We start from the raw sequence: 22868 nt of genomic DNA on the forward strand, positions 1-22868 counted from the left end.
AGCGGACTGAGGGATCGCGCAAGGCACGGGGAGCGTAGCGGATGCGTCCGAGCCATTTAGCTGGGCGTTGACAAATTTCGCTTCCAGAGGCGTCCACCGGCTCGTTGACGCCCTTTTTTCCCTTTCTATTAGATTTTTTCTTTTTTGGTCATCCGCGCAAACTAGAGTAGGGGACCGCTAGGCTTACAGGAAGCTCGGCGTCAGTGGCACCACCGCGGCGTCGACGGGCTTCCGAGGCCCAGGCCTTTACAATTGATCCTCGGAAACAGCTTAACCTGGAACAACTCCGAATAACTCTACTCCCGAGAAAACTGGATGCCGGCATGGCCGGAGCCTCGGGTCAGGGGCACGTGAGTGATGGCATCTCTGAAAATACTAGTATTTTGTATTATATAGCAGTGGCATCTCCCGGATCTTGACTCAGCAACATCGGTGCTGGTGCCGTCACTCAGGGTCCGAGTCGGACGAGAATCAATGAACAAGAGGCGAGCGAAGATGAACCGGAAGATGACCAACTCGCAAAATTTCCAATAGTTTAGGGAAAAGAAGTAAACAAATTGCCTAATCGCCATTGTGTGTAGATTTCAAGTTTCAGGGAATTCAATGAGCCCGAGCTCGAAATATATCCCGTTCCGGCCTGTCACTCCCTCGAGCGCGTGTTCAATCTAATAAAAGACCGCAAGCGCTTTGACATCACCGTTGCCAGATGGGGCCAATGCAACCAGAATGGGTGGGCAGTGCAGCCAATGGCCGATCCGTGCCTGCTCCTCCTACTCCTACTGCAACTCAGCCTCTATCGAGAGGGAGATTGAGCTTAGATTGGCCTCCTAAGCTCTTGCTTCCCTCGGATTGCTGGTGATACATCTGCACACGGCTTCGAGTACCGTTTAGAATTCTCACCAGCCTTATCGATTAGCCCCGCCACGCCGGTTCTTCGTCGGTGCCTTGCTGCGCCCAAATACGAACAAGACTCTCTGAAGGGCTCCCAAAACATCGCTGGAGCGCTGCGCCGGTGGGCCGCTAACTCGCCTGGGCACAGGCGGCTGCAGGCCCTGAACCCAGCGCTTCTCTGGAACAATGTGCTTCCCCACATGCGCTGTGGCGCTGTGTCTTGGCTGGTCTTGTGGCATCTGCAGGCTAAAATGAAAGACGGGAAATGATTCGATGCTTCTCCTTTTCCCCCAGTGGATAAGTCAGGAATCGAATCGCAACACCCATGAGTCGCTCGCCTCGCTAGCACCATTTCTTCGCTGCGTTCGCATCGTCTCTTTTTTCTGCTTGGACCTGACCGGTGGGCTTCTTTTTGCTGTGCCTTGCGTTTGCTTTTCTCTGTCGTGCGCGAGTTTGCTGGCGGCATCGTCGATATCCTCTACGCGGCCCAGTTTGCCAGTTGCACGGCCCCTCCTTGCCTGCCTCCATCGCCATGACCCTGGTCTGATTCCAAAGCCTCATCTTACAGCCCGCCAGCCGTCGAAAATCAATCGAAGCCGCCTGGGCCTCTGCTTGCTTGGGTACGGCGCAGCACCCTGGTCCTCCCACGCCGAATCTTCAACACGCGCACGCAGTCCCTTCCGCTACTCTCGCTTGCCAACCAAGTAGTAATCGCCAGCCAGACAAGACGGCGTCATGACGGGGGCGTTGAGCAAGCGCCAGCAGGCGCGTAACGAAGCGATTCTACAAGAGCTGGTACACTCCGTGCCGGGCAATGAACATTGCGCCGACTGCCGCGCGCGGAATCCATGTATGCATCTGCGTCTCTCTGTTCACACATCTGGTACAACCACTTGCTAACCTCGACTCTGTGTTACAGCCTGGGCATCATGGAGCGTACGATATCCCTCTCGCGATAGGCCTTTGCTGGCCGCCCGCGTCGTGATTTGAGATGATGTGTGCTAACTAGTGCAATTCACAGCTGGGCATCTTCCTGTGCATGCGATGCGCGACAATTCATCGCAAATTGGGCACGCACATATCCAAGGTGAAGTCGCTGAGTATGGATTCCTGGACAAACGAGCAAGTCGACGTGAGTGAATACCGTACTCTGTGTTTGAGCTCGTGAACGTCTTTGATGCTGATTTGGTTTGGATAAAGCATATGAAAAAGGTGGGCAACAATGCTTCTAACAAAATATATAACCCCGAGAACAAGGAGGCGTCGATCCCCATCGATGTAGACGAAGCAGACTCGGCAATGGAGAGATTCATCAGGCAAAAATACGTCACCAACGCTGGTCAGGGTGGCAGGCTCAAGAAACCACAGCTGGAAGAAGGCATTCCGCCACCGCTCCCACCCAAGAATTCCAAGTTCGGGTTCAGGTCGGCTTCGTCGATATTCCCACTATCTTCCCGGGCGAAGAAAGAGGCCAAGGCAGCCGCTGCGCAGGAACTTGCGAATTCCGGTTCCGGCCATTCATCGAACCATGCAAACAAGCAATCGAAAGTCTTTGGAGCCGCCGTGGATTACGGCCAGGGCGATACGGATAAGAAGCTGGCGAGACTACGAGACATGGGCTTCCAAGACGATCACAGAAACGCAACGATTCTGAGAGGAGTAAACGGCAACTTGGAGCGCGCTGTCGAGGCGCTCGTTCGTCTTGGCGAGGGCGATGGACAATCTCCTGGGCCCGTTCCGCCAGCAGCTGAACGAACATTGCGAACTTCAAGGTCATTGACGCCCGTGGGTTCGAACCCTGTAGGCCTCAACCTAGGCTTGAGCGTAACGCACAAGGACGCGACTCTAGAACGACCGACGACGGCAACGGCAGCGTCCACAAACCCCTTTGACATCTTCCCGCCGGCCCAGCCGCAGACAGCCCATTCTACTGGAACGCTTCAAACCAACAACCCTTTTATAACGTCGACGAATCCCTACGGAGCTCCGGCACAGCAGGCCAACCTTGTCACCCAAGCGTTCCAGAACATGTCTTTGTCTCCAGCAGCTCAATCGCTGTTCCCTCATCACACTGGCGGAGTCATCTCGCCGCCGCAGCATCATCAATACTCGCTGTATCAGCCACAGCAAGCTGCCCAGCCAATTCCTCAGCAATACCAGAGTCTAGGCTTTCAAAGCAGCATGTCGTACCCCCAACCTGCTGCGCAACCCCTAGCACCTCAACAAACGGGCTATAATCCGTTCTTCACGCAGACGCAGCCCACATTTCAGCAACAGCAACTGCAGCAGCAGCAGCAACAACAACAACCGCAGCAGGCGCCGCAGCAAAGTCTGTCATTAAATACTAGTCAGGCTGCGCCATATGGGAATAATCCATTCACACGGTCCCCGACTAGGATATCCTCGCCCTCTCTCACACAGATCCCGGAGCAATCTCTGCCTACCATGTTCCAGAGTCCTATGCCACTTCAGCCTCATTTGACCGGGACAAACCCCTTTTTGAACAATGGCGTACAGTACCAGCAGCAGCAGCAGCAACAGCAACAACAACAGCAGCCTCAATACTTTGGTCAGCAGCAACAGCAACCTCAGTTCTTTGGACAGCAGCAGCAGTACTATCAGCCTCAGCGTCAGGACAAGGCCTCGATCCTGGCTCTATATGGCCAACCGCAGGCAGCACGCCCTACTGCCTCCGAGCCTAACATGCATGCACAACCACCAGCCATTCCCGAGGACAGGGTTATGCCAGCTCAGCCAATGCAGACCATGCCCATGCAGTCCGCGGCGGCTCCGGCACAGTCACCCTTGGTCTCCTCGCAGCCCACTGCAGGTAACAACAACCCGTTCATGAAGAGCGGGCCTGCGGCGGTGGCCCCAGACCCTTTTGCCACAGATCGGAAGATTAGCAGGGAAAGCATGAATTTGGGGATGGACTTGGCATGGACAAACGGACGGCACAGCCCTGATGCCTTTGCAAGCCTCAGTGCGAGATATGGATGAGGGAGAGGAAGAGCTGGAGAGAATTTGTGTGATTTTTGCTTTGCTTTGCTTGCTTTGCTTTGCTTTTCTTTTTGCTTTAATGTTTCCCCCTATTTAAACCAGGCGCACATGCCAAAGCAATGGGCTTGGCACATTTGTTTTATTGTATATGCTTTGTGACGATTGGGCTGCAGAGGGTCATGGAAATCTATACCTGATACGTCGTTTGGGTAGCGAGATGGATGGTCAAAGAGCCCATCTGCTTTGATGGGATGTAAGTACTGGTCATAGCATACATGAGGACATACATTTGCGGACGATGTAGGAGTCTGTACATGCAGATATTTTACCCTTTTTTTTAATTCCGTATCTGATCAAAAAACCGCTTGTTGATGCACCTGAAGAGCAAGACTAACACTCGCACTGTCCTATCGTATCACCGGGTGTATTACATTGCTGGCAAATGTATGAGTATATATGTCTCAGATTGGGCCTTGGTCGTATCTTTCGAATTACGCATCTCTGAACATCTCTGAACTCGGTGGCAAAGATATAGCCAGATGGCAGTATTGAGGCCCGATGAAGGGCAAGGCTACCTCCGTGTCTGGGCTCAGACAGATGGGTTTCAACTAGACGCAATTTATCAAGGCTTCTCGCCACTACCTACCTAGCTCTTGTCTCTAGCCCTCCCTGAAGCACGAAGAGCTAAAGCAAGGCTAGAGCTAACATACAGCTAGAGCCTCCCACAGTGATTAATCACCTTGCAGAGCAACCAGCGTCGAATACGGGAGCATGTCTGGCGCCTGTAAGCACTTTGATGCATGCAATCCACGCTCTCTGCATAACACCTACACTGCACATTAACCACCAGCCCCCTATTGCCAGATACGACTCGCTGCATACGAGGAATGTCGCCGGCCAACGCTTGGCAGCACCGCATTTCGTCATCTCCGCCTGTCAAAGCGGAAGCTCGGTGCCACGGCCAAGCAGCAAACACAGTGACGCCGTCGCACTGTCTCACCACGCAGCGTGTGCGCCCAGAGACAGTGCGCACAGGCCCGAAGCCGTGCATCAGAGCGGTCCAACATGTGGGCTTGGCGACCCGGATGATTGGCACCGAAAGCGCCGCTGAACCGCTGTAAGCGGGCTGCTAATTAATGCTCCAGAAGCGTCCAGTCAGCACTGGAGTGGAAAAAGGGAGCCACACAGGCTCCTGTTAAAGTTCGCAGCGCATCTCCTCTCCTCCGCTTTTTTTTTCTTCTCTTCTCTTCTGTCAACCTTCGGCTACACCAACCCGCATCGAACTCTTTCGACAAAACGCCCGTTCGGAGACATCCACGGAAACTGAATTGTGACATACAATCCGCAGCGCTTCGCTCAAGACTATAAAATATCGCGCTCTCCGATTCGATTCTTCGATCAGACCAAATTTTGAACGCACCGCTGCGCTGCAACACCACCGCACCAACTTCGCCACCCTCAGTCGACCTAGCTCTCAGCTCGGTATCTTCGCAGCAACTTTCCACCAGCCAGATTTCCCAGCAATCACCGTGGAACTCCATCGCAATGGCGCCAATGAGTAACCAAAGTATAAATTACAGTAGTAATTATGGCGAGGACTTGACTGCCCGCGTCAATGTCCTTGCCTCCTGCTATGTCGTGGACTCTGCCGCGAACCTCAAGGGCCTCCACTACTGCACTACGGGGGTCACAGGTATGTCTTAATTCACAGCTTCAGTTAAAAAAAAAATATCTCAGTACACTAATCTTCTCTCTTCGCTGTCTCTACAGGGGCGGAGTGGTATTCCTGAGGTCCCTTCCTCAGGCCTGCCTTCTCCTCCTTCAAGTCCCCCCCCTCGCCGCACTAACCTCGTCCAACGAGCTCGCCCTTCTTCCTAAGCAGAAGAAGCGCGACATTCCGGGCCGCCGCCTGGAGCGACGAGGGGGGGCAGCACTCATGATCAGGGAAGAATGTGAGAGATTCTTCTGTGAGACCATGAAGACCGTGTTCCTTGGTGAGAGGAACCTGTCTACTCATGGCTCCGGCTTGACAGGTGCTTATTTGCAATCGCCGCCACCAGACAACCACCTCGCGGATCCATTCAACCAGGGCCCGGACGATGTTCCGGCTGGCCCGCGGATCGAGGCCTGGATGGAAGTCTGGGACTACGCCGGTGGAGCGAGCTTCCGCGCCTTTGTGGCTGACGATGGGAAAGAGAAATCACTTTTCATCTTCTTCGACACCGAGGGCGTGCTGGGAAGAGACTTGAAAAAGGCGTAAGCATATACCTCTCTTCTGTCCTATTCATGATATGATATCCGAGTGCTGACAATATCTCTCTCTGTACAGTCTTATGGCGCTCATCGAACTTGCTGATGGTCCTCTGGCATGTAGCCAGATTGTCACATGTCTTGATCGCCGCATGCCTGCGGAAAATGCTCACGACCTAATCAAGAGCCTTCAATGGGTTGGCTTCGACATGGCCACGCTGGATCACTGGGCACACGACCTGGACGTGACCAGCACCCAGTGGATCTTTATGGGTATGGAGCTTTAGTCTCCTGCACCCAATTACTTCTTTTCTTTATTCGCTATTTTTCTCTGCCCATTCGTCATTGAGAGAACATATTGCCTCGTTTCGTAACCGGATTGATTTCTTTTGCGACCTGCCTATTCCGTGTTTGTATGTGTTGATTGTGCATGACCAGCAGAGGGGCCAAACGGCGTTGGTAGTGATTCCGCCTGTTTCCATGGTTCTATGGGCCTAGAACGGTAATCATACTCTTCAAAGTTTTACTTTTCTTTACGTTGGCGCTGTTGGCATTTCTGCTTGTTGGTCATTGTTGTTTTTGGTGCGACCTGCCTCTGAAAAAAGTGTCTACATTTTGTTTCTTCTGCATTTGGAGTCGCGGCTCATAAGGATTAGACTGTACTGGAGTAGTCCGGACGGGTTTAGGCCAAGCAGTTATTCAGGTAGTTGCTAGTGATGGCTTAAGAATGGAATATTTTTCAAGCTTCTTTCATACATCTCCCACATAAACTATCATTAACATACAAGTATCATGTACCATATACATCTTGTGAATATTCTATAACAACTTTTCTCTCTCTCTGTAGCCATCTCTAAATCATAGGTCTCCCTCAAATTGTCGCACCACTAAGCCCTTCTCCTGTAAGAAATCCTTGACCTGTTTTACAGTGTACTCTCCTCTGTGGAACATGCCCGCACCAAGCGCGGCATCCGTAGTAGTCTTCTCAAACACCTCCTCAAAGTGGCCCGGGTTACCAGCACCGCTCGACGCAATGACGGGAATCTTGACGGCCTTCTTCACCTGCTCGATGAGCTCAAGGTCGAAGCCGCTGTTTGTGCCGTCCTTGTCAATGCAGTTGAGCAGAATCTCGCCGGCGCCCATGGCCTCGACGGCCTGCGTGAGCTCCACGACGTCCATGTCGCGGGTCTCGCGGCCGCCCTTGATGGTGCAGGCGTACCAGCAAAAGGCCTCGCCCTTGGGGCCGGGGAACTTTGTGTTGATGATGGCGTGGCGGGTGGCGTCGAGCTTGGGGACGTAGACGCGCTTGGGGTCGATGCTGACGACGACGGCTTGTCTGCCGTAGGCGCGGGAGATTTGCTCAATGGCCGTGTTGCCGAAGAGCTTCTTGCCGAGGGAGTAGTATTCTTCGGCGGCGAGTACGGCATCGGAGCCGATGGAGACCTTGTCGGCGCCGGATTTGAAGTACATGGTGGCGATGTCCAGGGCCGAGACCTTGGTGCCGTCGATGTCGACGGTATCGCGGATTCCACCACCGATGGTGAGCGGTACGAAGACGGTCTGTGAGGTCTGTCGAAGAACCTCCAGCATGGGGAGATCGGCGAGAGGGCAGTCCCGGAAGGAGGTGATGTTGAGGAAGGTGACTTCATCGGCGCCGGATTCGTAGTACTTCTTGGCCATCTCCACGGGCTTGCCCAAGTTTCGGACATTGCGGTCAGCTCCCTTTTCACGGACATCGTACTGGTCACCCTTTGTGACGACCAGATCGCCCTGGTCATTTGTTCGGACGTCGAGACAGGCAATGAGTCGGCGAGTGAGGCCGTCCTTGAGCTCGGTTGACGCCGCGCCGGATGGCATGACGGCTCCGAGGTTTTGCGCTCCAGAGCCCGTCAAAAAGGCCCGAATCGTTCGGAGGCCAGCAACGCCTGACTTTTCGGGGTGGAATTGGGTGGCATAGATGTTGCCCTTTGCAATGGCGCCGACAAAAGTCTCGTTTCCGTAGGTTCCCGTCGCAACTGTCCAGCCCTGGGCTTCGAAGTCGGCCTTGTTGTAGGGGGGATTTGTAAGTGTGGACGTAGTAGTATTTTGAGTCTGGGCTCAGGTCGTACATGACCTTGCCTCCAGTGTTGGCGTTGTTCCATCCAATGTGCGGTACTGACTTGTCCGAGTCATCAAACTCTGTGAGTTTGGAAGAAACCAGGCCGAGTCCGGGAACCTCAGGATCCTCTTCTGAACCTTCAAAGAGGGCTTGAAGGCCGACACAGATGCCCATGAATGGTTTGCCGGCATCAATGTGCTTTTTAATGGCAGGCAAATAGCCCGCCTGGCCAAGCTGGGTCATACAGTGGCCGAAGTGGCCGACGCCAGGCAGAATGAGTTTCTGTCAGGAATAGGTGAGTCAAGCGGCCCAATATCTGAGACTGGTTTGAAAGGGCCATCCAAACAAACCTCTGCCCGGGGCACATCTTCGGGAGATCTGATCCAGTCAACCTCGTAGCCAAGCTTCTCAATGGCATTGACCAGACTGCGGATATTGCCGGCCACGTAATCCAGGAGGTGAACCGTGGGCATCTTGCCCGCTGCTGTTTTGCAAAAAAACGTTCCGCGGGGTTCTGGGAATAAGTGAGATGCGAAGGGTCGAAGGGTTCAGCCCCGTTGGTTTGTATACGAGGAGCGAGACGCCGCACTGGACTGGTGCTGAAACTTTAAGATTGGCAAGATTTCTAGTTAATATACTCCTCTCTTGCAATTTGTGAGTCAAACAGGAGTCTGAGTTAAAGAGTCAACCTACGATGGAGTGAGTCTCGAATTTCTTATCGTAGCCCTGATAACGGCACTTGAGAGCGATAGCGGGGTCTAGTCTTGATCAGTCGCGCGCTAAACCAGAAACGGGCGGCGTAGGGTCGTATTGGACTTGTCAAGCTTCAGCCCGCCAAAGCTATTCCTGCATCTGCAAAAGCTCTTTTTGCTCTACGTAATGGAGGCTCTGGCTGGAGGCCCGGCCTGACTCACGCGTTTCGCGGATTTCAATTGAAGTTCGAAGCCAGACGAGGAACTTCTTCAATCTACTAAACATTAAGCGCAATATCGCAGTCGATTTCCCAGCCGTGCTATTCCATGGCAAGGGTACATGTACGCTGTATCCACCATGGCAGCCGCAGCGTCAACCTCAGAACCAGTGGCGGCAAAAACAACAAAGTCTCCATGGCTAGACGAGGAACCTGGAGCTTTGCATGTCGACAAGGTCTTGGAACAGGTCTCACAGGATGACCAGGACGAATGGGAATACGAATACTCCACGACCGAGACGGAAGTAAGATCTCATGCTGCTACACAATGAGGATTTCTCATTTGCGAATGCTAAATCATTCTGCTCTTTAGGTCTACTATCTAACGCTTGATCTATCATATCCCGAGTTCAAAGAGCGCCCAGCAAAGGCCCATCATCACAGCCGGGGAGGATATTACAAGAATTGGTCCGATCAGTACGCTGATAACAATAACGCAGACGTCAAGCACGATAAACAAGTTGTTGGCCCACACGACTCAGGTCAGAACGAGAATAACAACGACGGAGACGACGACCAGGGCAACAGTGGGGCCCCAGAACCTGAAGAAGAAATTCAAGAAGAAGATGCACCTGGGGAAGAAGAGGAAAATGAAGAGGACGCCAATATAGATCCTCGTCTAAGAGCGATTAGCAACCCTGCGAAAGTGGCGAAGCCAGTGAAGAAGGACAAGGGGAAAGGAAAAGAGAGAGAAGATGCGGCTACGAAAGAGGCGGCCGAGCCAACAGCAGATGATAAAGAGTCCAGCGAGCCTCTGGAAGAGATCCAGATACTGGAACTCCACTCTCGCAACCCGATTATATCCTACAGAGGCCGAGTGTTTGAGGGTCAATGGGCAGAAGTAATCGGAACAGAGGCAATCTTGGCAGATCGCGAGGCCAACAATGCCACCCAGCTACCCGCCCTTCGCCATCTTCCTGGCGGTGTAGATATGCTTGGGGCCAGTTCCTCCCGTATCCTGACCACTGAAAAGACTTTGAAGTCCAAAGTGGCACAAAAGGACTCATTAAAGGCTATTCGTGAGGAGTGGAACATTCGCATTCCTCCTGGGAAAGATAGAACAGGCGAGAGGGCGCAACAGCTGCGCTTCCTGGAGAATCTTATCGCCCTCAAGAAGAAAAGGGGCAACGAAGATGAAGTTACCGTTTATGCGGTGGATGGCGCTGGAAAGGACTTTGATGACAGAAAGGGGCCTGATTTCAAACCTAGGAGGAAAAAGCCCAGTCTTGGTGTGGAACAGAACAACGGTGCTAGCCAGAGCGACAGAAGGGAACATCAATATACAAGACGGAGTCAGGGCCGCCAAGCAGGCAGGCGAAAGAGGGTTTCTGCTATCAGAGGCACATCGGCAGCAACAGACAGGGGCGTTGTCCCCACTCCCGACTCAACTACTCTATCTACGCCAACGCCGGGCCATTGGGATGAACTCTTGGGAATACAAGGGGACGAAGATGACAATAATAATGACAGCCTCAGTGACATCGATGAGGACAGCGACGCACCGGCAAGAATGCGTGTTGGTTTTGATGACGAAGATGAGGATGACGATGAAGACGAGGATGACGAAGAGGATGAAGATGACGGAGATGTGATGATGCTTGGCTAGGGTTGATACGGAGAGCAGCGCTATCAGACTCTGAAAATAATACCCATTACAGTTTACTTGCACGAGTTCATCCAATCTCAACAACAAGCGACTGAGAGTTCGTTGTCCGCATCGCATATAATAGGAAAGATATCCATTGAGGTATTCGGCATAGTGCTTCAACAGCTCCACTAACCATAATACGAAAAGAAATATACGTAAAAGAAGCCAAAAAGCAAAAACATATAACAGCCGGTGTTCACTAATGGTCACCCACCTAACTACAGGTAGGTAGGCATACGTGTACTTTAAGGAAATTGGTAGAATCTTAACGGGCAAGGCTTGCAGAACAGCCAGAGGCTTCTACCTACATCCAAATATAGTATATCCTCTTCATCTTATTCTTATCTTTGTTACATGCCATCTCCCTCAACGCATAACTACACACACATTGGGGAGAACTCCAGATTGACGCTTTTCCAACTTAATAGCCACCCATATTTAATTTGGCGGTAGAGAAGAGAATACACTCTTTCTCCAGGGGCATTGAGGCAGACTTGCGCGCTAAAGACTGTCTGATGCTGGCTATGCGTGGTGCTGGGGGGGGGCCGAAATAGCATCTGGAATGACCACGCCGGAGATTGAGACTATAAAGACACGATTGCAGCAATCCCAAGACTACTATCAGCCTGCTGACCTTGAGTTCAAGCAGTGATTAACTAAAAAAAAAAAGGCCAGCATGTATAGGGAGGCGTGTCCAGATTTGCTTTCCTCTCCAAGGTTCTTTGTCCAAGGCGAGACGATGGTGACGAAATACATGAAAGATTACGCCCACCCAAAATTAGCATGTAACCGGCCAGTAACATTTATTCCCTCCCCAACGCCCCCTTCTATTTCCCTCCAACCTTACCAATGTCCAAAGATGGGTAGCCGCCTAATAGAGGGATATGACGAAGGCTATTGAGATCTAAGGGACATGGGCGATGATGATTTACATCTGAGCCTACCAGCGCGTTATGGGATACTAATAGTATAAGCACTAACCAGCTTAACTGTAGACCTCTGAACTAGAGACAATAATGACCATTAGTTATCAGGAGGTGCACCTTCCGAAGGACCCAAGGAGGTCCTCATTGACTGCTGAGTCTCCAGAGAATGGCAAGGAATCTTAGAATAGACAGAGTGGCTAGTGGCCAAAGAATAATAAGATAACTGCTATTGATGTGGTAGTGTTGTGTTGTGGTGGGAATGAAGGATAAAAAGAGAAACGGTGGACGATGTTTATCTTAAATCCTGCGCCTAGAGGTTGTTCCTTCCATCTTTACAAGTTCCCTCGATCTTTCTAAACACTTGAACCTTTTATATCTGATAATCAACCATCTACTGTTTATGGAGTCTCTTTCTCCGGACGGAATCAGAATGGAAGAGAATCCTCGCATCACCATAACTTCGGCTCTCCATCACATTTATATAAAACTACCTAGGTAGTTCGCTGAGCCGCTCTCCATTAGCTATATTTCCCTTATGAACGGCCCATTTAGCAACTGTCAGAGAACACCGGTTGTTGTTATTGTATACGCTTGCTATCTATAAAAGTTTTTCACCCATGCAGTTCTTGCTACTTACTTACCTTACATGATCAACAAGGAGATTAGGAATATAGAGTGCACTTAAAAAGTCATACTTTAATAGGGAAACAGTGTCATCAGGCAACCAGTACTCTATAATTGGTTAATTAAATCGGGATACCATCACCAGCCACACCGCCCTCTCATTGGCTACGGATGATAGTCAAAACAATGAACAATAGTAGGGATCCAATAGATGGCGGGTGCATGGCTAGCACTCCAACGTGACTACAGGTGTATATAGCATCGCCGTTATCGCTATTCTCACCCTTCGCTTCCGGGTAAATACCTGGTAGTCGATTTAAACAAGTCATGTGTGACAGTAAGCGAGTTGAAGATATAGCCTTGCATAATAAACAACTATATCGCGACGGGGCAGCGCTGGCCATTGGGCGATGCCATGTGGTGGTCTAGACAAGAGTGGTTGGCCAATGAGCTCTGGGCTACTGCACGGCTTGGAGATTTAGAACACAGCGGCAGCGGGACGATCTCTTGGCCGTTGAATATCAAGGGTTCACGGGATTGATCTATTTAGTAGGCGAGGCTAATATTGTACATGGTTGGCACGTTGTTGGCTTAATGGAGCCAGCTGCCCATGCTTTAGGATGATGCCCATTTGCCGCATGCTTATGGGACACACTGCCATTGGCTAGAGCTAGAAATGCGTGGTAGGGTGGAAGAAACGTCTGAATCGCGGAATTTGAAAAATAAGTCCAGATGCCATTCGCAATGGTGGTTTCAACCTGGGCATGGATACGGACACGATCAACGCAGATCCCAGTCTGGATGTGCGAAAATCTGTCTCATGGTCGAAGTACAGAGACTTTGATCATCTTGATATAGAGCCAAAAAGAGAACCCCGAGAGGACTGTCTTAGTGCGCATTAGCTTACGAGTACGACGCAGTCTACTATAGGGCCGAGTTCATCTTCACATTTGTCTGGTCTTCAATCCCGATATTTGAAGCGTATTTTATTTGAAGCGTGTATGCACGATCTAGCCATGAGATGAAGGTACCGATTGCCATTGCTAGATACCATTACGGGCCGCGGCAATGAATCTATAAACAGCAGAGGCTGAGCATGGCCGCGCAACAAGTAAGCAGGCCGTTTACACGTAAACACTAAGCCTGGGTGGTATGCAAACTAAGGTTCGCGGCTGCTTACACGGAGGCTGGTACCTGAGCTTATAGAAAAAAATAATGAAAAGGTCGGGATTATAAAGTGGTGTCCGTGATGAGAAAAAAAATTCTACAAGTAGAGGTTCCCAATGGAAGTGAGCACACCAGTGAGTGTCTGGCGAAATGCCTCAAAGGAACTGCAACAGCATTCGCTGTCACCTGTCTAGTATGACTTGGGTCGAATTAGCCGTCGTCGGAGTCGTGGTGTTCGTTTCTCTTTGGTCTTCACACCCTGCTTGTGATTCATGCATGAATGACGTACCCATCTGCTTTAGATTTCTGGGAGTATTACATGATGTGGTGGAGGCGGAAGAACGTGGAACTCCGGACGAGGCCGAGGAATATACGGATTAACCCGACGAGAAATAGAGAACTCAAGGAACAGACGCACCAAGAGCAAATACAGGTAAATAGCAGCAATACTGAGTACTAATTACAATTCAACGGATATGATGAAAGTACATGGCAAATCAATTGAAATGCGTCCATCGAACGACCAGTTACGTTTGCAGGGTAAGGTAGCCGGCACACTACGTGTACTGCAGTAGGTTAATATGACGAACCTTCTGGAGAAGGCTCTCGGGGAGTGCGGCTAGCGGGGAGAGTTCATGTAGACAGAGAGGTGGGGTCTGCGGAAGTGGGCGAGGATGTGAGGCAGAAGCGGAAACTCGCAAAGTGTCGGGAGGAGCGAGAACAAGCATTTTAGCTGATTCGGATTTCATGCGGCAAGTTGATCTACTGGGTATTGGGCTCTGGGTTGGTTTGCAGGATATACTGCCTACTAGCAGCAGCAGAAACAGGACCGGCGCACTCTAGACTGCCGAGCAGTACCGCTACTTGGAGGCACAAGTGCCAAAGTGCTTACTTGAGGTGAGTAAGGAAGGAGAGAAGGAGGGCAGTCGTGGCGCCGATGCATGCGGGCCTTGGCAGCCCAGAAAGCGGAATCATTGGCCACACAAGGGGGCAGGCGCGGCACCCAAGCCTTGGCTTCCTGTCAGGGCGGCTCAGCCGGACAGTCCTTGCAGAGTTTGGGGGGTCCACGCGCCTTGCTGGCTTCGTACTCGGACTCAGGCGCTGGGCTGGGGCGGTCAGGCATCGCTGCCAGGTAGCGGTACACGGCCTGCAGCTGCAGCGTATGGCTTCTAGCGTCCCAGCGCTCCGAGCGATGCCGAGTCCACTAAAGCACGCGCCTGGAGCCAACCACGTTGCCGCGTGGCGCACGATTCGGCCATGTAGCCCAGCGCTGGCCAAGTACCGCTACCTCTGGCCATTCTCGAATCGCCCTGGCCCTATTCTCATCGCCCGTACCGCTACGCCTGGCCGGTGCCGGGGTGGAGGAGCGGGCCACCTGCCGCCCAAATGCCTGCATGTACCTGGACTCTTGCGGGCACAAGTACCGCGACCTGCAACAGCCACACCCTCTGCTAAACCAGATCTTTGCATTCTTGAGCCGGGCCTCTTTTGACTTTTTTTTATTCTTGTTGCTCTTCTATTTCATATCTGCCCTCTCCTCCCCGCCTCCACTGTGATCTCGCTTGCGAATAGCTCGATCATGTCGCCAGGGGCGCCGTGACAAACCTCTTCCGCAGCGACTCTTTTCTCCTTTGTGATGCACTTATAATAACAACTGCGCCTTGCATTCCTAATCATCCTCCTCGGGTCTAAGATCTGTTCCGAGCCCCAGCCTCACCCGGATCTCCCGCCCCCCCTGGAACTCTGACCTCTCGATCTCAGCCATTCTTTCTTTTTGCGATCGCAGTCTGCGAGGCTTTCCTGAACGATTATTTTTGCATCTGCGGTATACGGACAAGACAGCCGAACGTCGTCTTTGACGCACAGCCTTGCCAGATCGGTCGCCACTCTGCATCTTGAGCCGTGCCGCCTCTCCCTTTCACCTGGGAATACCTACACGATCTCCTTCGATTAGACCTAGTATACCACCTACCAACGCACCTTCCGACATATATTATACTGCTTTCCTTCATTCCAATCGCAAAACCATTTGCCCGTCGTTGCCGAGCGCTCTCGGGCACCGAAGCCGCCATGTATTGGGTGCAACGGTTCACCTACCTGTCGGTGCCGGTGCTATTCATCATCTTCATTGCTACCTACCTCCCCGTTATCCTCGATCCGACAACTAGAGGACCGGAGAGTCGCGCTCGTGATCGACTCTGGGTCAGCAGTAGCCCATATTTCTGGGATCGCCAAGCATGTCGATGGATAGGCTTGTGTGGTCTGCACCACCTGCGAAGGGACCCTGCCGTGCTCCCGCCCATATTCGAAGAAGACCCCGAAGACGAGCTGAGAATAGAACTGCGAAAGCGAATGGACGTTACATGGGAGGAAGATGCTGAACTCAACGGCCTAGGAAGCTCGAGCGCCAAGAGGGACTTGAAGAGGAATCCGCATGAGCGTCGCAAGATCCTGAGGGAAGTCCCCCAATATGTCATCGACCATGCCCCGCTGGTGCACCTCTACTCTGGCGAGCAGTTTTGGCCCTCGGACATTCGCGAGCACATTCAACACATGATTGTCACCATCGATCACAAGCGCTTGAATACGACTCAGAATGTGACGCTGCACAACTTGCAGAGACTCAACCGCTTCGACAACCGCATGGTTACTCTTCACAGCTTGGAAGACGTGGAATCTCGACCCAAGTGGCTTCACAGCCACGATAACCTGCCAAATCCCTTTGATGACCCTGATGCTTCTATACCACCTCCCCATGGAGGTGCTCGAAGACCACATAGCGAGCCCGACACTTGGTTTGATACAGACAAGAAGCACCCTGTCCATCGTATCTCGGATCCTCGGGTCAAAAACAAGCCCGCATATTTCCCTACACCTAGCCCCGGCAAAGAACAACAACGAATAATTCCGCGCGGCCACAAGCCAGATGCCGATGGCTATTCCAAAGCGCCGGCCACCCTCGTTCTGGTGGACAAAGGCTCGGGCATTGTTGATGCTTTCTGGTTTTTCTTTTACAGCTATAATCTAGGGCAAACCGTGCTCGGTCTACGATTTGGCAACCACGTGGGTGACTGGGAGCATTGCATGGTTCGCTTCCAGAATGGAGAACCACGCGGCATCTTCTTCTCCGAGCATGAGGGCGGCCAGGCCTACGCATGGTCGGCCATTGAAAAGCGCGGCGTGAGACCCGTCATTTACTCGGCTGTTGGCTCCCATGCCATGTATGCTCTGCCCGGCCCGCACCCTTACGTCCTGCCCTTCAAAATGCTCAAAGACGTTACCGACAAGGGTCCGTTATGGGATCCTGCACTTAATAATTATGCTTATTTCTACGATTACACCCTCGAGAACCCCGAAGACACCATCGAGCATGAGGATAGCATTGGAGTGAAGGGACTGACGCATGACACTCACAGCTTCACCCCCGCCGCGTCCAATCCGGATGCGCCGACTACGTGGCTGCACTACCAAGGCCGCTGGGGTGATGAGACGTACACTCTAGCCGACCCTCGCCAATGGCGCCTCTTTGGCCAGTACCATTATGTTACAGGACCCAGCGGACCCAAATTCAAGAATCTCGAACGGCAAACATTATGCCCGGCGAGAACCTGTCGCCTACTATATGAGATTGATCCAAAGGGCACTTGGTACTAAGCAATGGAAGGCGGCTTTCCTTTCCTTTTCTCTTTCCGTTGCCACTTGTTGAGCAATTCGCTCAGTGGTTAGATGAATGTATACCCGGAGAAAGACGGGTAGTCGATACCCAAATGGAAACCCACCGTGAAAGGTGGCCTGGAGATTTTGAGGGCTACTTGAGAGACGACGTGTTTCAAGGGCGTTTCCAGACGGTTGTGAGAATACACTGGCGATGTCTGTATCTCCTCTCACAACTACCCCTTTCTTTCCATTTTCTATTTTTTTCTTTGCGTTTTTCTTTTTGGACATGGTGTTGATTTTGCATATTTGCATTTTTCACCTGGGTAAATGCCTGGCCCTGACGAGTGCCCAATCTGGGCCTCATAATGGCCTTTGCAGAACGAATTGACGACCTCCCCCTCGCATCTTCCTCTTGTATTCAATCTGGTGTTTTGAGTGTGAAGGGAGTTTGCTTGAGCATTTTCAAGGGCCAGCGTGAGGCCTTTTGATACCCGATCCCGCTGCTGCGCCTTTCCTCACAATGTACATATACCTATACACACCACATGTTATTATATCATACCTCTTTGTCATCTCTTATCACATATCATATTTATCACCGCAACATAGAAACCTGCTATACTCTGCTCTGCTTGTTACTGTTATTTGGCTTACCGATATAGAATTTGCTTCTTAAAATACCATTTATATAGTTATACATTAACAAATAAAATCAAAATTGAATAATAAACTAAAAATGTCTAATATGAGCGCTTGACCGTGTTGTGGTGCAGTAGCATTGAATGCGTCTCGTGGGGTAAGTCATATGCCCCTCCTATGCCCCTCCTTTTCCAGTTGGCACGCATAATGCATGGAAAAGTCGCTCTACATGACGTTTTCTTGAATCACGCGTATGGGGGCATCTTCTCTTATTCGAGGTGGGTTGGTATTTATTGCAAAGAGTAAAAGTCTTTTGTACGACATGTGCTTCTAAGATGCGTTTTTATGTAAATCATCCAAGATGAACAATACCCTCCTCCTATCAACAAAGAACAGGAGCGAGAGGATACATGTATAAAAGACGAAAGATTGAAAGCTGTCCGCACATCCACATATATCCCAGACGCCTCCACTATCATACAGCTAACTCCCCAAACAAAAAAAAAAAAGAAGAGTAAAAAAATTCCCCAAACGCCATGCATAATTTGACCAAAAAAAGGATCTCTGGCAAACATTTAGCCGCTTTGTTTCAACACGCTATTATCAACGACAGCTGTGCCATGCCCAAGTAAATCTGCGTTATATATGTGTGTATGTATATATGGATATATATATAAACGCCCGTCCAATCATAAATACCTCCTCTTGAATCTTTTTTCAACAATTGTCATGCTGGCTTCGCTAACATGTCGCTCAATTTAATGCCGACAAACATGCCGTGCTTCTTAACCAAGAAAATAAAGGGGGAGAAATATGATAGACGAAAGAGGATCAAGCTTTCTTATCCCGTTCATCCTGGTGAATGAAAATCTCCCCTGATGTCTGGTCTCGCCATCCTCTCGGTGTGCTCGGATATTCAGACGGTCCACTGTGGTCGCTCTCGTGTTCCACGTCCATGAGGTTGGGATCAATGTTCTCGCCGTCGGAATGATTGTCATCAATCGGTTCACCGTTGGTCGGAGGTGGGATATTTTCCATGTTTGGATGATTGACTGATCCTGGATCTTGGACACCGGGCCAAAGGTTGTCTGTGCTTGAAGGACGAGGTTGCTGTGGCGGCGAGCTACTCTGTGGACCTGATTGGGAAGATACAGGCAGTCGAGAACCTAGCGGTGCAGATATGGTGCTGACATTTTCCTTCTCCTCCTCTCGCTCGCCTATATCGACCCCCTCATTGTTGTTTGATTCGTCATCCTCACTCATAAAAGAGCTTTCACTACCCTCATATGCTTCGTCAGCGTCAACCATGGCTACTGACTGTTCGCGGGAAAAGTTCATTTCTGGCTCCATCGAAATTTCCCGAAGGGGGGCCATGCTACGAGGTGTAGCATAGTCGCCAGGGGTAGTGCCTCGAGCCGGAGTTATGCCCCTACCAGGAGTTTCACTTCGGCTGCGCTGGCGAATAAAAACAGAGGGCGTAGGAGGTGGTGACTCAGTTAGTCTTGGGGTGCGTGGTGCGTAGCCAGACAAGTCTCGCGTCTGGCGTCTCTTTGTAACGCCTGCCTGAGGTAGGCTCAGGATAGCTGGTGAAGACCGTCGGCTTTGGCCACGAGATGAGAGTTGACGTTTGGGAATTACTCCAGACGCAGACTGATGCGTTATGGCATGGATAGGCGCCGACGGAGTCCTGGGGAAAGGCGGGACCGACTCTCTGCTCCGTGTTATTATTGATTGGCGATGGATAGGAGTCGAGGTAGGTTCCGACCAGAGACGGTCGGTAGGGAAAACTTCAACAGATGGTGATATGGAGACCCGGCGTTCTTCTTGGCGGGGGACTTTGCTAGGAAGTTGCGCAGCCAGTGGTCCGTCAAGCTGCTCATCCCATGCCCAGCATTCTTCAAGTCGATTCATCTCGGGTGTTTCCTGCGATTCTGTAACATCAAAGGCTGGCGGCATCTCCTGTAGCCTTGTCCAAGTCCAGGACGACTCGTACGCTTCATAGGTTTGAAGGTAGGCGTCAGGATGAGTAACGAACAATCTAGGTTCTGATGTCCTCATCATAACTGAGTTGAGGAACTGAACGTCCCACAATGCCGGAGTTAGCATTTCCTCTGGACCCAAGAATCGTAGACGTGAGTCTCTATGTATTTTGCGGAGAGGAACCCATGGCGACTGAAGTCCCATATACTTGGAGGCCTTGGAGTGAGGGCTTTGTGGTCTGGCATACATGTGCATGTCGCGGAACACATTCCCAAAAGCCGCGTGCATCGCAACGCTAACGCTCCTCGCATCCGGACTCTTCACCACAATCTTCTTGACGAGCCCACGACTCCTCAGACGCCAGTCTGCAACGCCCTTGTCGCCGCATGCCCTGGGTAGGAGCCATTCTACCTCGCGGTCGTGCGCAGCCCAGTCTTCTAAGAAAGGAGATTGAGCTCGGGATCTGGACGTGCTAAGTGTCATGGGGAGCTGAGTCCAATCATCCTCATTGTCACTATTAAGAGCAGCCTTGAACTGGTTGATAGGCTGCCAGAGCCTTCCGAGTGGGAAGGGCATAAAGACGACTTCCACTTCCCAAGCGTGATTCCAAGAAGGGATGACTGATTGAAGTTGATCGACTTGGGCTTGTAGGGACTGGAGCTGGCTGTAAACCTCCTGCGAGTAACCTGGGCGGTTGGCGGCACTGGAGGTGATCGAGGCATCCTCGCTGGGGGTGACAGCATCATCTAGATGGTCATCATTTGTGCTGTCATTGTCAAGGACACGTTTCTCAATATCTTCGATTTTGTTCTCCAGCTCAATAACACGAATATCCATGAGCTCATAATTGTCATTGCACTCTTCGTGAGCATTATCCGAGAAAGAGGCGGTCTCCAGCTTGTCAAGTCGTTCTGAGTGGGTGTCGACTATGTCCGTAAGATTCTTCAATGTCTCGGTAGATGTGGCCTGGGATGATGCGGCAGCGGCAGCAACAGCACGAGGTTCGATCTGGGTGGTAGCAGTGTCCGGTCTTGGAGTAGACTCCTCATCCGTAGTTATGAATGCAAATGATTCTTCGATACCCTGAGTCTTTTGCTGTAAGAGTGACTCTGGCAAGCTGGGATGTTCAATTGACTGCATTGGGACAAGCGATGGATTGTTGCTGCTGAGAGTATGCAAGCCTATCCCGCCAAAGGGTCTCAGATACTTGGCGTGTATAGAAGAGTTGTTGGAGGTCGTCTGAGACATGAGACTCTGGGGAGGAATAGATGCTGGTGCTGTAGGCGATTCCGGTTGAGTATGTCTTACAGGATCAGTCCAGGCCAGAGTATCAGGCATAGAACTAGACGCCTGCTGAGGTGTCGGAACAGCCCCTAGAGAATTGAAATGCTCATCGATGGGCTTTTGGAGGAAAGACAAGGGGCTAGCTCCATTGAAGCTGAGGAGCTCGGATCCAAGCATCGCGGACGCTTCTTTGGTTGAGATGAGATCCAGAACGGGGCTCATGGCGTCCAGTCTCTGAATCGCCTGCAGATTCTCGGTGATTTGTGCGGTGGCGGGCATCGAGATCGTTTCCGCCGGCTGTGGCTGAGGCTGGGAATTGCGAGGGTGATCGTCATGGTAGCACGCATGATGGTTGCACATGCACCAACCAGCTTGATCCAAGAGAGGGCTGCCTGGCTGGGAAGACCAGAAGCGACGGCAGCCGCATCGCGATCCATGGGTACCGGGTGTCAAATCTACATAGTTGCATCCACCGCTAGGCAACTGAGGAAGAGGAACAGCAGTCCGCACGATTGCAGCGTTTTCATGATGGAGACCGAAGATATCAGCGCTATATTGAGCTGCTTCGAAGGGATCCGAGGCCATTGGTATACGCCGGCCACTGCGTCTAGCTCTGAATGTGGTGAGCTTCGGGTCGAAGACTGTCAAAGAGTCGCGAGGGCTCTGAAATTCGCTCGTCGCTCGGTTGGCCAGACTGAAGATGGAAGGTCTCGTCCTTGTTGAAGGGAGCTGGTTGAACCTCACTCTGTGAGCAGGCCCAGACGGGTCGCAGGTCCACAGACGACTCAGTTCATCGCACTGCAAATAAAGAGGACGAGTTTGCGGAGGCTGCAGTCGGCAACGGCAGTTTTATGTGTCGAGAGTGTCGAGAGTGTCGAGAGGTCCGGGGTGAAGTCGCAACTCTCGAGTACGAGGAGGTGAGAAGACGACGAGTAGCGACAGGGAGAAGGCGGGCGACGCTGGCGTATATATAGATGGATGTTGCTCTATGGAGGTCGAAGCATTGCAGGCTTGGCGGGCATGGCAGGAGAGAAAACCCGAGCAGCAGAGCAAGACGGCCTGGATTCTGTCATGGAGCTGGAGAAGGCGATGCGGGAGCCCAGAAAAAGGTGCTGAGCGAGGAAGGGCCTGTCTCGAGTGGGAGCCCCAAGCTTGGGTGGTTTAAGAGGCTCCCCACATTTCGGCTCCCTCGAAACGCGCCTTTGTGCCCGCTGCGGTCACTAAAAATGGCCTAAAATCATTTGATCGCCTGAAAGCTGGGCGGGAGATGAGATGGACGAGAAAAAAATGATGGGGGTTGCGAAGCCGGCAGACAGTGGACAGGATGCCTTGTGCGCGCCTCTACTGAGATGCGGTCTGTTTGAAGCCGGAGCAGCTTCCCATCGCGAGCATTAATGGCACAATCAGTTGGTGGCAGATGATGCAGAGTCACCGTTGGCTGGAAGACGAGAGCGAGGCCAAGGACTGGAGGAGCCAGAAGAACAGGGGGGGCTGCACACCATCCTATGGCGCCTTTCCCAGGCTGTGGTGCTGGCGTTGATTCTGTTGGGTTACCTCAATCCCGCATCTGCCGAGAGAGAGGACGAACAATTAAATGATGCCCAATAGTTTAGAGTGCCGCGTACCTAGATAGGCACCCAAGGTTGAAGTTGAGGCGAGACGAGTAACGCTGCTATAAGGACATGTCAACTGTCATATTTGCGCCACATGATACTGCAGACAGGCAGCCATGGC

At 51.7% G+C, this 22868-nt stretch overlaps 9 protein-coding genes across 9 annotated transcripts; 6 read left to right on the forward strand and 3 right to left on the reverse strand.

Moving 5' to 3' along the window:
- Positions 1 to 1169: 1169 nt before the first annotated feature.
- On the forward strand, positions 1170 to 4292 carry TrAtP1_006815 (uncharacterized protein). The gene is made up of 4 exons (XM_014082365.2): positions 1170 to 1741; positions 1811 to 1827; positions 1913 to 2023; positions 2092 to 4292. Exons 1-4 carry the CDS (start codon positions 1627 to 1629, stop codon positions 3889 to 3891), a joined length of 2043 nt encoding a protein of 680 aa, XP_013937840.1. The 5' UTR covers positions 1170 to 1626; the 3' UTR covers positions 3892 to 4292.
- A 48-nt stretch (positions 4293 to 4340) lies between these two features.
- On the forward strand, positions 4341 to 5102 carry TrAtP1_006816 (uncharacterized protein). Its single transcript, XM_066113279.1, has one exon. It carries the CDS (start codon positions 4688 to 4690, stop codon positions 5000 to 5002), a length of 315 nt encoding a protein of 104 aa, XP_065969365.1. The 5' UTR covers positions 4341 to 4687; the 3' UTR covers positions 5003 to 5102.
- A 334-nt stretch (positions 5103 to 5436) lies between these two features.
- TrAtP1_006817 (uncharacterized protein) lies at positions 5437 to 5681 on the forward strand (the record flags this gene model as incomplete). Its single annotated transcript, XM_066113280.1, has 2 exons — positions 5437 to 5584; positions 5662 to 5681. 2 exons carry the CDS (start codon positions 5437 to 5439, stop codon positions 5679 to 5681), a joined length of 168 nt encoding a protein of 55 aa, XP_065969366.1.
- A 146-nt stretch (positions 5682 to 5827) lies between these two features.
- TrAtP1_006818 (uncharacterized protein) lies at positions 5828 to 6428 on the forward strand (the record flags this gene model as incomplete). The annotated part of the gene is made up of 2 exons (XM_014082364.2): positions 5828 to 6147; positions 6221 to 6428. 2 exons carry the CDS (start codon positions 5828 to 5830, stop codon positions 6426 to 6428), a joined length of 528 nt encoding a protein of 175 aa, XP_013937839.2.
- A 571-nt stretch (positions 6429 to 6999) lies between these two features.
- On the reverse strand, positions 7000 to 7998 carry TrAtP1_006819 (uncharacterized protein; the record flags this gene model as incomplete). Its single annotated transcript, XM_014082363.2, has 1 exon — positions 7000 to 7998. One exon carries the CDS (start codon positions 7996 to 7998, stop codon positions 7000 to 7002), a length of 999 nt encoding a protein of 332 aa, XP_013937838.2.
- Positions 7999 to 8478: 480 nt separating this feature from the next.
- Positions 8479 to 8921, reverse strand: TrAtP1_006820 (uncharacterized protein; the record flags this gene model as incomplete). The annotated part of the gene is made up of 1 exon (XM_066113281.1): positions 8479 to 8921. Exon 1 carries the CDS (start codon positions 8710 to 8712, stop codon positions 8479 to 8481), a length of 234 nt encoding a protein of 77 aa, XP_065969367.1. The 5' UTR covers positions 8713 to 8921.
- A 172-nt stretch (positions 8922 to 9093) lies between these two features.
- TrAtP1_006821 (uncharacterized protein) lies at positions 9094 to 11169 on the forward strand. Its single transcript, XM_014082362.2, has 2 exons — positions 9094 to 9454; positions 9523 to 11169. Exons 1-2 carry the CDS (start codon positions 9272 to 9274, stop codon positions 10813 to 10815), a joined length of 1476 nt encoding a protein of 491 aa, XP_013937837.2. The 5' UTR covers positions 9094 to 9271; the 3' UTR covers positions 10816 to 11169.
- A 3875-nt stretch (positions 11170 to 15044) lies between these two features.
- Positions 15045 to 17952, forward strand: TrAtP1_006822 (uncharacterized protein). Its single transcript, XM_066113282.1, has one exon. It carries the CDS (start codon positions 15645 to 15647, stop codon positions 17226 to 17228), a length of 1584 nt encoding a protein of 527 aa, XP_065969368.1. The 5' UTR covers positions 15045 to 15644; the 3' UTR covers positions 17229 to 17952.
- A 192-nt stretch (positions 17953 to 18144) lies between these two features.
- On the reverse strand, positions 18145 to 22767 carry TrAtP1_006823 (uncharacterized protein). Its single transcript, XM_014082360.2, has one exon. The coding sequence runs from the start codon at positions 21717 to 21719 to the stop codon at positions 18702 to 18704; it is 3018 nt and encodes a 1005-aa protein (XP_013937835.1). The 5' UTR covers positions 21720 to 22767; the 3' UTR covers positions 18145 to 18701.
- Positions 22768 to 22868: the final 101 nt, after the last annotated feature.

This window comes from Trichoderma atroviride, chromosome 3 (genome assembly GCF_020647795.1).
Source record: "Trichoderma atroviride chromosome 3, complete sequence".
NCBI lineage: Eukaryota > Fungi > Ascomycota > Sordariomycetes > Hypocreales > Hypocreaceae > Trichoderma > Trichoderma atroviride.